Source organism: Terrapene carolina, unplaced genomic scaffold, assembly GCF_002925995.2.
Source record: "Terrapene carolina triunguis isolate 2854851 unplaced genomic scaffold, T_m_triunguis-2.0 Scaffold406, whole genome shotgun sequence".
Lineage (NCBI taxonomy): Eukaryota > Metazoa > Chordata > Testudines > Emydidae > Terrapene > Terrapene triunguis.
The window spans coordinates 3,265,755-3,278,547 of NW_020664757.1; the positions used below are offsets into that span (position 1 = coordinate 3,265,755).

Sequence of the window (12,793 nt, forward strand, 5' to 3'; positions counted from 1 at the left end):
TGGGGATCCCACACCAGCCAAAGTAACCACTTTCAGTTGCTGTTGTTTCATGCCAGGCGAGTGGGTGTGCCTATGCAAACAAGATCAGCCCCTGGAGTTCTTTTCCACACTCGCCATAATTCACCACCAGATGTCAGGGTAGAGCTCATCCTGACTCTGCTTACATCCAACAAAATGGTAAGGCGAAACAAAACCGCCAGCATTGTTGGAGGCAGAAGATATAGTGGTCTGACCTGAGTCCTGAAGCCTCCAACAACAGCACTAGATCACCTTCAAATTCTACAAGTGGGATATGTTACCCATTAGTGATGAATGCAGACAGAAGCTGTATAGCAGAAAAACTACAGGTTATAGTTTCTCTAAAAGGAAATGTCATAAATGCACTGGATTTATTCTGTTCTATCAGCATATGGTACTTACTTTAGACAGGTCTTTGACAGTCTCAGTTTTTCCTGTACCAGCTGGACCAGCAGGACAGCCTCCTAGATTCAAGTGTAGTGCTCCAGTAAGGGTTAACCAGCATCGGTCGGTGAGCGGTGTAATAACCAATCGAGAGGAACAGCCCAAGTACTCATAGCCATAAATAAAGGAGGCATTACCTTGAACTACCCTACATGTGGTGTTCATTTCATTCCATTCATAACGCAACTGCCTGAAATAATATTTGTGTATCAGAATCTTGTAAAATGAATGACAAAGGAACTAACATCAAACTATTCACTGTATGGAAAATACATGGATTTTTTAAATGAAGGGATAAATTAGATAGAGTTGAAGGTGCAGAAAGAGTCAAACAAAAAATAATAATCATAAATAGGAGAAAATTTAGAAACCAAAGCTAATTACATTATGTACTGAAAATAAAGCATCACTTTATCATAATGACATGGAATACTGACTATATGAGTAAAAATACCACAAACTCTGAGGACTTGTCTACACGGTCAGTTAATACATAGCAAACCAGAGTTTTAATGTACTGCACACTAGCTTGCCGGGTACTACTGGGTCTTGTGGATCCTGCTACCACATACTAAAAGTTTTCTAATGCACTTTGACATACTGCTGTTCGAAACATTGGGCTCTTCATCCAATCTCAATGTTGTCCCCACACCTGGTTCCTTGCCCAAGTCTCTTTGCTTAGCCAGTCCCAGTCTCCTCCCTCACCCTGACTCCTCATGTGCTCTCTAGCCAGTCCCTTCCCATTTCCCTCCCTGACTTCCAGTCCCTATCTACTCCCCCCACACCTGCCTATCCAGCTCCTGTCACCTCTGCGTTAGAACCAGGCAGCTTCCTTCTACATGCTCCATGGGCCCAGCGGGGGGAAGAGGGCACTGACAGCACAGGAGAGAGACTGGCTTCTTTCTCTCAGTTCTGATGCCTGGCCACAACCTATTCAGCAGCAACTCAGAGCTACAATGGCCAAGAAAGTTCTGCTAAGCCCCAAACTGGAACATGCCCAATAAGGACAGAATATTTGGGGAATTTAGTTGAAAGGCTCTAGCAAGTCTCTATTGGGCATGTGCAAATTGTGATTTTTCAAATGCATATAACTTGGCCAAATTTAGGCAGTTTTTGATAGGGTTGGCAAAAGGTACATCCCTGACACAAAAGCTACTCTCCTGCCAAATTTCAAGCTGTAAAGTATGGAGTGGCACAGCTTCTCAAAGAAAAGGTCACCAGCATTTTTTAACATAGGAAAACAAGCATTTTCCCCTAGGTTCATTCAAAATTTTCAAAAAAAAAAAAAACAAAACACCTCTGAGCCTGAAGTAAATGCCCAGCATTGAAAATTTCAGCCCTAATGCTTAAAGTATGGCAAAGTTATAAGCAACTGAAAACAGTGTCCAATAATGGGAAGTAATTAGATATTGCTATCATCCCCACCTATAATAATTTAAAAACTTTGTACCTTGTCCATTCAAAATCCTCCCTTTTGAAGATTTGTTTATCTATCAGACTGGAAAGTATGTCCCTACAGTGGATGTACAGAATAAGCAACGCCTCTAGTGTGGTTTGCTTGTGAAACGGAAGAATGTCAGATGCCATCTCTGCAAGCTGCTCTAGATGATGGACTAGTTCATCATGGATTCCTGTCAGTGCCATTTTTGGATCAGAACTCTGGAAACTTCTTGTACAATCCTTATTAAACATAATTTGGCTCTAAAAAAGGCAAATATTATTCTGGCAGCATTAACTACAGTTTCTATTTCTTTGACTTCAAAAGTACATGTTGCATAAACCCACAGATTGGTTTAATAACCTGGGGCCAGATTCTGACATCCTTACATTAACCATCCTTACTTTACTCCACAAATAATGGAGTAATGAAGATAAGTGCTACTTATGATGAATAATGGTAGCAGAACCCCATGATTATTTGATATTTCTCTTCTGAACACAGAGAAAAAATAACAATCTTTTCACAATGTAAAGAAGATATTTTGTATCTTAACCTTCTTCTCAAATGATCACGTTCTTCTGTATTCTACTTCAGGTAACGGACTCTGGAAATACTATGATTTTTTCACATTCATAAATGTTATTTAAATGTAATTAGCATATAACTATTTTTTCTGTAAGCTTCTGTTACAGCCCTTAAAATTACCCTCCTCCCACTATTCCTCTATTTTAACCCTATTAAATTTGAGGCCCTCATGTCAAGACTACTATCCGTTCTCTTTTTTCCTTGACTGCTGGGCAATACAAAATGGTCCCACACTCAGGCAACTTTTAATTTGCTCCAACCACCTCTGATAATCAGAGAACCAGAGTACAGAAGCAGGATTAAACGTGCAGAAATGGTTTATGTTAAAGAATCATGTTATCAACCAAGTAGTCAAGCATTTTGCACTGAAATTTAGAAATCTGCATTCGTATAGCATTATTAGATAGGATTTAAATATTTAAAGGCAGAGTTTCTCACTAAAACAGATATCCAAAATACAAGTGGCAATGGCATTTTTCAGGTTTGAATGAATTCTCAATGATACTTACCACAAGTACCACCACCTGTCCTGGATGAGTCAGAAACCACTGTTTAAATTCCATTTGATTCCACTCTACCATTCCAATATTTACAAATCTACAACACATGTCATACCATTAAAATAAAAGTAGGTGATCACAGAAATACTATTAGTTAATTATTATGCTGCCCAGAAGCAACGTGTGGAGGAGGGCATGCAGGCTCCCATGCCTCCCCACCCCAGATTTGCTGCTTGGTTTGTAGTGAGTATGCTCAGTAACACTGCTGAAGCCGCTGCCCTCACTTTGCCCCCCCCCACCATCAGCAGGCACGGGTCGTCTCTGATGCTGCCATATACTAAGGTTTTGTAGCAGACTTCATAATCACTAGCTAATATAGCAAGTATTTTGACAAACCAGACTTTGCTATTCTGGATATTTTTGGATGCTACAGCAGATCACCAAGGGCCCAAAGATACAAAGTCCTCATCACCTTCAATGTCATATGAGGTGCTCAGAACCTTGCATTAAGTGCTTTGTATCTTGTAGAACAGGCCCTAAAAGAACTACCATGCCATATGCCAGCATTTTGTCCATAAAATAAATTGCAATATTTGTGCTTAACATCAGTTTCAAAAATTCCTCCTCCAAATAATGACAGCTCAAACTACAGAAACAAATCCCACTTCTGCTTCAGTGTCTCCTTACTGATGCCATATCAGACTAATCCATTACCTAATGAAACTTTTACAAAAGACAAACCACTCCTCTTTCAAATAAAACCACTTCTCTGAGAGTGAAGGCATCCATAGTAAAAGATGTATAAAATAAACGGGATTCCAAGAAATTTTAATTGCCATCACTAGTCCTTATAATGACTGTGACAGATGTGAGACTTGGGAGGTGTGAGGACTTCAAAAGACTATTATATTGAAATGGACCAGAGAGGCATGGGCTTTTGTGACAGTCAGAGTTAAATGTGTTTTCAGGGTCCTGGCTTACTGGATGAATTTCCTGTGTAATTTCTACTTGTAGTTAATGTAAGCTCCCCAACATTGGTTATGCCAAAAATATCTGGCCTTTGAAGCTCTGCCCCAGAGACGAGGGGCACTGACTGGTGTTGCATGTTTCAGGAAGCCAGAGGGCAAAGACCCAAACCATGTGAAGACACAGCTGAGCTCTCCCAGGTAAGGGTACCAGGTCTGTCTTGGACAAGTAGGAGCAATCAGGATGACTTGGGCTCTGTCTCTTTATTTTCAGCAGGACTTTAAACAGTAAAGATAATGGTGAAAAGGTGTAGACAAGGTCCCTGTTCCAGGGATGAGGAGAGCATTGCCCAGGGAATATTGACTCATTCCCACTCTGGAGCACTAGCATGGATATTTCTTATTCAGGTGAGTGCCCAACAGGTCTGTGGACAATATCCCCCATCATCTGAATCCGTCGTGAAATACTGTTGAATGTTTCTCCCACTCGTGGTTGTATGGAAATTTGTGACTGAACTTTCCGCTATCGAGTTTTGTGTGCCTGGGAGGTAAGCTGCGGACAGTGTAATGTTGCGGGAGATGCACCAATTCCATAGCCTCACTGCTTCTGCGCATAGGGAGGGTGATTTAACTCCTGCCTGTCAATTGATGTAGTACATACAGGCTATGTTGTCTGTTAGGAATCTTTGTGTGTAATCCTGTGATCAGTGGGAGGAAATGGGCACAGGCATTTCTGACAGCTCTTAGCTTGAGGAGATTGATGTGAAGGGACATCTCCATTGGTGACCACTTGCCTTGCATCATGAGGCCATTCAGATGCATGCCCCACCCTATGAGTGATGCATCGGCGGTGAGGAGCAACGATGGCAAGGTTTGCGAGAAGGGGATCCCTTTGCAAATGTCAGCTGGGTCCTTCCACCAGTCTAAGGAGTTTTTGATTCTGGTGGGATTTGTCCAGTCTGTCGACCGAACTGAACTATATTTTTGGAGGCATCGCATGTGAAGCCTGGCATGTGGTATCACTGCCGTTCTTGCTGCCATGTGACCCAAGAGGTGGAGGCAGAGTCTAGCTGATATTTATAGGCTGTTCTGAATGGTCTCTATGAGCATGATTAAGCATAGGAACCTGTGTTGAGGCAAGAGGGCTCTGGCCTGTAACAAGTCAAGGTCAGCCCCTATGAATTCCAGGCATTGCCCTGGAGTGAGGGTTGACTTCTGGATGTTGATCTGTAGGCCCAGTTCTGTGAACAAGTGAATCATAGATTTGGTGACTTGGAGACAATCATCCAGGTACAAGTAGATCTTTATCCCTTGGGAACTTAAGTAAGTGGCCACCACTGAGAGAACCTTGGAAAATACTCTTGGGGCCGTTGATAGCCTAAAGGGTAGCACTCTGTCCTGGTAGTGGTCGTGTCCAAGAGTGAATCTGAGAAATCATCTGTGAGTCAGTAGGACTGAGATACGGAAATAAGCATCCTGAAGATTGAGGGCCAAAATCCAGTCTCTCTGTTCCAACACTGAAATGATCATTGCTAAAGTGACCATCTTGAATTGTTGAGCCTTGACAAACTTGTTGAGAGCTCTGACATCTAGTAGAACCCTTTGCCTCGTAGAAGTTGAGGTACTGGTTCTATGGTTCCTAACTGGAGGAAACAGTCTACTTCTTGTTGTAGTAAACTCTCGTGAGAAGGATCCTTGAAGAGGGATGGGAAAGGGTGTTGTGGAGGAGGGAGGGAGGTAAAATGGATGAAATACCTAGTTTGAACAAACTTTAGGACCCATTGGTCCACGTTAGGCATTCCCAGACACTGCGGAACGCTGCCGATTGGTGGCCAAATGGATGTGAAACATTGGTCAGCTGTGTCACTCAGGGAGAGTGATCTAATGGCACTTCGATCCACCCATCAAAAATGGTGCTTGGATGTAGAGGGCTGAGACAAAGAAGATGGTGGGCCAGGTGGTTTGCACATAGGGAATTTCCCTTTCTTTCTTTGTGGCTCATAGTGGCATTGAGATTGAGATTGAGATGTGTGGTCGATGCTGGGATTGGGGACTAAATTGTCTCTTTTGTCCCAGTGTATAGATACACAGTGACCGGAGAGTAGCCCTGGAGTCCTTCAGGGTGTGATAGGAGACATCAGTCTTTTCAGCAAAAAGCTTTGTGCCATCAAAAGGAAGGTCCTCAACAGTGGACTGTACCTCTTTCAGGAAGCTCAGACGGAGCCATGGCAAAAGTTGCATCACCATAGCCACTATGTCGGCCACATAGAGGGCAGATTGCAGCGATGTCTTTGCCCTAATTGGCCCTCCTGGATAATGGTCTTAAATTGGTCACAATGTGATTCTGGCATCTTTTCAATAAAGTCATTCAGTTTTAAGTAATTTATATAATCATATTCGCTATGAGGGCCTGGTAGTTGGCGATACAGAATTGGAGAGTGGCCAAAGAGTGCGCTTTTCTAATGAAAAGGTCTAGATGCTTCCAATCCCTATCACAGGGAATAGCTCTTGACTGGTGTTGTCAGCCATCGGAGTTAATGGCATCCACCATGATGGAGTTGGGTGGTGGGTGGGAGAACAGGAATTCAGATTCCTTGGCAGGGACATAGTACTTTTTGTCCGCCTGCCTGCAGGTAGGCGCCACTGGTAATGGGGTTTGCCACATGGTTTTTGCCAGGTCTAACATGACCTCGTTGATAGGGAGGGCAATCTTGGAGGAGGAGGAAAGTTGGGAAGGAGTTGTACGTGGGTGTCCTTGACTTCCTCCAATGGTATCCAGACAGTGTCTGCCACTCTCTTATCCAGCTCCTGGAAGAGGTGAAAGTCATCTGCCAAAAATGATGGGGGAGGCATGATGACTTCGCCCGAAGAAGAGGAGGATACGGTCCTTGGTGTCACTTCTTCCTCGGTACTGGCCTCCTGTTCCTCTATGTCTTGTGGAGGTTCTGAAGCACTGGATGCTGCAGGCAAGGAGGTGTATCTCGATAGTTCTCAGGTGAGGCTTGAAGCCTGAGAGGCATGCTGGCAATGTGCCACCCAAGGTTCCCAATATGGCTACTGGGATGGTGGGGGCCCGGTGGTGGAGCCCATGAGTGGCCGTACGAAGATGGTGGGACCATCTGTGGGTATATCCTTCGGCTCTGTTAATAGTGAGCACCATATGGGGCTTGGGAGGAGTACTGCAATACTACCTCCTCTGGCTCACTTTCTGAAGCGTCACTAGAGAGCAGAGGGGCATGACATGGCAGTGTGGATACTTCCTGTGCTCAGTAAATGCTTGGTGCAGAGGTCCCAAGAGGTGAGGACCCAGATGCGTCTAGCATGCTGAGGTCCCTGGAATGGTGGGATTCTGCTAGTACCAACCATCCCAGGGTCAGTGGCAGTGGAGATGGTCTTAGTGCTGATGGTGCCAAAGATACCAAGTGAAATGGAGATAGCTTATGGTTATCTCGGAGCTCACTGTGGGGACTTGATGCTCTCTTCTTAGATGATTTATGAAAAGGGTCTGCAGCTTGTTTCTTCGACCCACAGCCCTTAGATGTAGAGGGCTTGGGGAAGATTCACATCTGTCAGGTGATTCGGGCTGGAGAGCAACCTTCATGAAGCTGGCCTTCCGGCAGATCTCTCTGTCCTTAAGGGATCTTGGCCGGAGTTGTTGGCAAAGACCACACTTCTACTGGATGTGGCCTTTTCCAAGGCAGGGAATGCACTGAGAGTACTTGTCCACAACTGGGATTGCCTCTTTAAAGTGAGGCATTTTTTGAAGCCCGATGAACCGAGTATACCCCATTGGGGTAAAGGGAGAGAAAAGAACAGGAAAGAAATTAAAGGGATTTTTAAGCATCAAATAAGAAAGAAAATAACTACAACTAGAACTATAACTAGGAGACTAACTATAGGTATGTAAAATAAAGCGATAGTCTTAATGGACTGCTAATGGCTGTAGATCAAGGAAGGAATTATAGCTCTCCGCATCAACATCCTGACTTCTGCGACTTTATGAATTTGTTCAGCCATCTCAGATCTAAACTCAGTCACCACCCTCTGTCCTTTGGCATGAGAAAATACTTTTGAGTAAAACCCTTTTACCCTGTGAGGACATGGGATCATTTCTATTGCTCCTAACTGAAGGAGAGAGTGCATTTCTCAAATCAGTATAGTCTCATGAGAGGGGTCCCTGTAGCGGGATGGAGAAGGGCTGCGGGAAGTAGGGGGGGAAGGACATAAAGTGGATAGTGTAGCCTAATGTTATAACCTCCATGACCCACTTGTCTGTTGTAATATGCCACCACGCCTGTTGGAAATGGGAAAGGTGGTCTCCAAAATTGGGAAGATGGGCAAAAGTTTGTAGCTTGCAAACTAGAGGTGAGGGAGGAATTGAACCCTTGATCAATCCATCCAAATTGTTGTTTAAGGGATAAGTGGGTACTTGCTGAAGGAGGGTCATGAGCTCTCTTCCTCTGGAATCTTTGTCTCTTTCTAATGGGTTCAGTGGCTCTGTAAAATCAAGAGAACTGGGAAAGGTGCGGTCTCTGGGCAGTTTGAGACCTGTCAAGTCTCCTTTTGTTCGTAGGGGTGTGTATAACAGAGATCTCAACATGGCCATGGATTTCTTCAGTGTATGTAGGGACTCATCTGTAGTTCCAGATAAGAGCTTCCAACCATCAAACTGGAGATCCTCAAAAGTATTCTGAACCTCTCTTGTGAACCTCAAACGCTAGAGACATGACGCCCTGTGCATAACAACCGCTGTGGAGAGGGATTTGGCATCGTCATCGGCAGTATCTAAGGAGGCTTGGAGAGAAGTTCCAGCTAATAATTGACCCGTCACAAAGATGGCCTGAAAGTGTTGTAATTCATGAAGTCATACTTGCCCACGATCACCTGACAGCTTATGATCCAAAATGGGAGGAATAATCCTTTTGTCTAAAAAGGTCTAACTTCTTCTGGTTCTTATCATATGAAGTAGCTGATTATCTCTCTCATTTACAGTATCCACTACAAGATAATTAAGTCTGTAGGAGTTGGGGGAGAACAAAAATTCTGAGTCCCTGGGAGGAACATGGTATTTCTTATCTGCCGGTTTTCAAGTTGGTGAGATGAGGTGGCAGGAGTTTGCCACACAGTCTTTGCTGCATTTAGGGATGCTTCCCAGGTAGCGCAACTCAGGTGGATGTTGCCAACTACAGAATGTCCAGGAGCTTGTGTTGTGAGTCTTTAGCTTCTGCAAGAGGTATCTGAAGGCTGTCAACCAACCTCTCCAGAAGATCCTGGAACTGGCAAAAATTGTTGGCCATCAATGGTGATGGAGGCATGACTACCTTGTCTGGAAATGAGGATGAAATAGGAGTTTGAGGGGTGGTCTCTGTGACACTGCACCCCATATACTTCATAGTGATATTATGATACGATTATGATTTAGTTATGATGTATTTTATGCAAGATAAGTCATGTGAGATGTCATTGAAAAGGTTATGATTTGCCAAATATGGTTATCCTATTTGTATGCATGTATTATTTTTGTATCTGGAGTTATGAATATTGACTATGTATCTGTATTTCAAATGTAGTTACACCTGGGGAACGCCCACTAGACTAGATGTTTTCAGTCTAGGTAGTGGGTGGGGAAGGGCCTATTCAGGGCAATGAGCCATTAGGAAAAAACAATAGGCCTTAGGAGAAGCTTATCTCCCACCTGGGGAGCCTTCCTGAGAACACTACAGACAGCCTCCAAGTAATGGCTGCTATGACTCTACAAAGACATGTGATGTGACCACGTCTCTAGATTACATCTTGGGATGTCAATGTTTTCCCACAGACTGGTATGGGAACCAAGCTTTGGGAACAAAGGGATCCAGCCATACGCAAAAGCTATATAAGGGAGGGAGTGACATCATCTGGTGTTCTTCACTCCCCACCCAAGAAAACTCCTGGAAACACCTGAGGAACAAAGAGTGAACTGGGGGAAGTGCTGGACCCAGGCTAAAGGGATTTTTAGCCTGTGAATGAAACACCTGGGGATTCCAAGCTGCAAAGCAAGTGCAGATTGCCCCTTAAGAATCTGCAGCCTGCTTGTATCATCCCTTAGGGTGGGACACTGCTATTCATATCCAATCTATTTAGTATATTAAGTTTAGTTTGCATTTTTTGTTTATTTGATAGGTATTCTGCTTTGATCTGTTTGCTATCACTTATAATCACTTAAAGTCTATCTTTTGTAGTTAATAAACTTGTTTTTGCTTTATCTAAACTAGTGTGTGGGAATCATAACTCAGGGGCAAAGGGCTGTTGCATATTCCTCTTCAGATTGAGGGAGGGGGTAAATTTTATGAGCTTATGCTGTACAGTTCTCTGTGCAGTGCAGGACGGTATAATTTTGGGTTTATACTCCAGAGCGGGTGCATGCCTGAGGAGCTGGGAGGAGCTTTCCCATGCAGGGGCTGGTCAGAGAGCTGCTTGTAACTGCAGCTGGGTGTGTCCCTACCTATGCATGCTGGTGAAAGTGCAGGCTGGAGGGTTTTGTAGCTTGTCACAGCAGTACAGTGTGAGAGGGGGCCCAGGCTAGTGAGTCAGGGGGCTCAGTGGTACCCCAGTTCCAGGTGGCACCCAGGGGGAACCCATCACAGCCTCCTTTTCCTCTCTACTCTCCTGTTCTTCAAAGGTCTTCTCATGAAGGGGGTTTGAAGGGGAGACTGTATAACCCAGAAGGGTGGCACCCAGAAGTGATTCTACTGTTCCTGTTGTGGACAAGGATCCTGTCAAAGTATAGCTTTCTGTCCCGATATGCACTGATAATATGAAACTGACTGAATATCTCCTTCATCCTCCTCAATATCCTCCAAAGTAGGGGGGCCCAGTACAAAAAGGCAGAGAATCTTGTAATACTGGGAAGCAATCGTAATCCGGAGACTGGGATCTTGGTACCAAGAGTTGTTTGGTATCTATAAACAGTGGGGACACCAGCTCATCTAAATCTGATAGGTCCCTGGAGTAGTGGTATTCCTGCGGTATGGAGTGGATCAGTACCAATGCAGCAGTTGAGGTGGATGGTACTGTTGATCTGGAGCAGGCAGGTGCTGGGGCTTCAGGTGTCTAGTGCTTCAATTTTGTCAGAGGAAGAAGGCATTGATGGTAAGTCTGATGCATACGGTGCCATTTTACAGAAGTATATGTCCTGGGCATCCTGTCTTTCATTGAACATGGGCCTGCTGGAGCCATATTTTTCTGAAACACTCCGGGATCTTCTGGCTCTGCTGGTACTGGAGGAAGAGTTCATTGCTTCCATGGTACCAAGTTGAGAGGTCAAGGCCTCCGATACTGTAAATTTAGTGGGAGATCAGGGCCTTTTGGGAGCTGGCTCCTTGTGATGGGAGACCAAGTTCCTCCTCTTTGGAGCTTTCCCTGAATCTTCTAAAATCTTCCACCTCTTAAGGGAGCTCTTGGCTGAGGTCAAAGGGGTGCTATGTCTGTCCAGAAACAGATGTTCGGGGAGGGGCATGCTACCAATGGCTCCTGAGAATAAAACTTATATAAGGAGAAAAGGATAATTCAGAATCAAACAAAACAGAATAACACTTAAAGTGTACATGAAGTGGAAAGAGATGGGGTTTGTTGGGATTGAAAATTACACACCTAAACCATCTGCACGATTGTTTTTTTAAGAAGTGTTAGTACAATTTTGTTTGCTGTTTAATACATGATTAGACTATTAAGAACTACCCCCATCTTCAACTGGAATTGCACATAAAATATGCTCCAAGAGCAGTGAAATCATGCTCTGCTGTTTTGAAAGGACTAGTCTGGTTATCTCAAATGACTTCTGAGCACTCCTGCATGCCAATGCTACCAAACATAAGCCTGAAATTCTGCACATTGTCAGTTTTCATTTAGCTCTAGATAAGAGTGTTTATGGTATGCACTTGCTTGTTTTTTTTTTTAAATAATTGTAAGTCCCTTGTTCAAGTGTAAGCTCTTTGGGGGAAGACACTATCTATCTCCTACTGTGTGTTTATACAGCACCTACGTCAATGGGATCCCGATTATGATTGAAGCCTCTGGATGCTACCACAAATACAAATAAATATGTAACACAAATGACTGTAATAGAGAATTTTTTATTCAGTGGGAAATATATACTTACTTTTTTACCATATCAAACATGCTGCTCTCTACATTTCCTAGCCACTGCTCAACAGGGCCTCTAACACGAATAATCCTGTAATGTAGAATTTGAAAAGTCAGCACTTACTGAAAACAACTGAACATTTTAATTTCATATTCTTACAACTTTATTTGAATTGTAGGCATAAGGAGTTCTACTGCACCTCTTATTTCTCAATTCTATACACTTGAACTTAATCCAGAGTGTGAGCAAACATTTCCTCTTCTTTGGAATCACTGTCTTTCTCCAGGGGCTACAGACTCTTCAGGCCCTGATTCTGCAGCTCATTCATGTGCATAACTCCCAAAGAAATCAATGGAAATTTTGTCTCCATGGGGATTGTAGGCTTAGACCCCTTGTATAATGCATGAAGGATCACATCCAGAAAGGAATGGTTACTTACCTTAAAGTAACTCTAGTTCTTTGCAACTTGTAGTTCATATCTATTCCACTCTTGGTGCGCATGCACCCCCCCCCCCACAACATTGGAATATTTTGGCCAGTGGTATCCAGTGGGACCACGTCTGCACCCCACAAGTTGGTTAATGCAACATTTATTGAAAGACAAAGTGTTATAAACCATGAATGTATGGTATGTTTTGACTTTTTTGACACTTCTTCCAAAACAGTGGCTTCAGACAAGCCCGCTTGGAGGGGTCAGTTTTTCTTTCCACAGGCT

At 43.7% G+C, this 12,793-nt stretch overlaps 1 protein-coding gene across 1 annotated transcript in view; it reads right to left on the reverse strand.

The window, feature by feature from the left end:
- DNAH14 (dynein axonemal heavy chain 14) overlaps positions 1-12,793 on the reverse strand; it is a 439,459-nt gene that overhangs the window by 283,838 nt on the left and 142,828 nt on the right. The window contains 4 exon segments of the mRNA XM_029912981.1: positions 421-652; positions 1,913-2,163; positions 2,998-3,085; positions 12,094-12,168. Of these exon segments, the coding sequence (XP_029768841.1) occupies positions 421-652; positions 1,913-2,163; positions 2,998-3,085; positions 12,094-12,168 (646 nt within the window).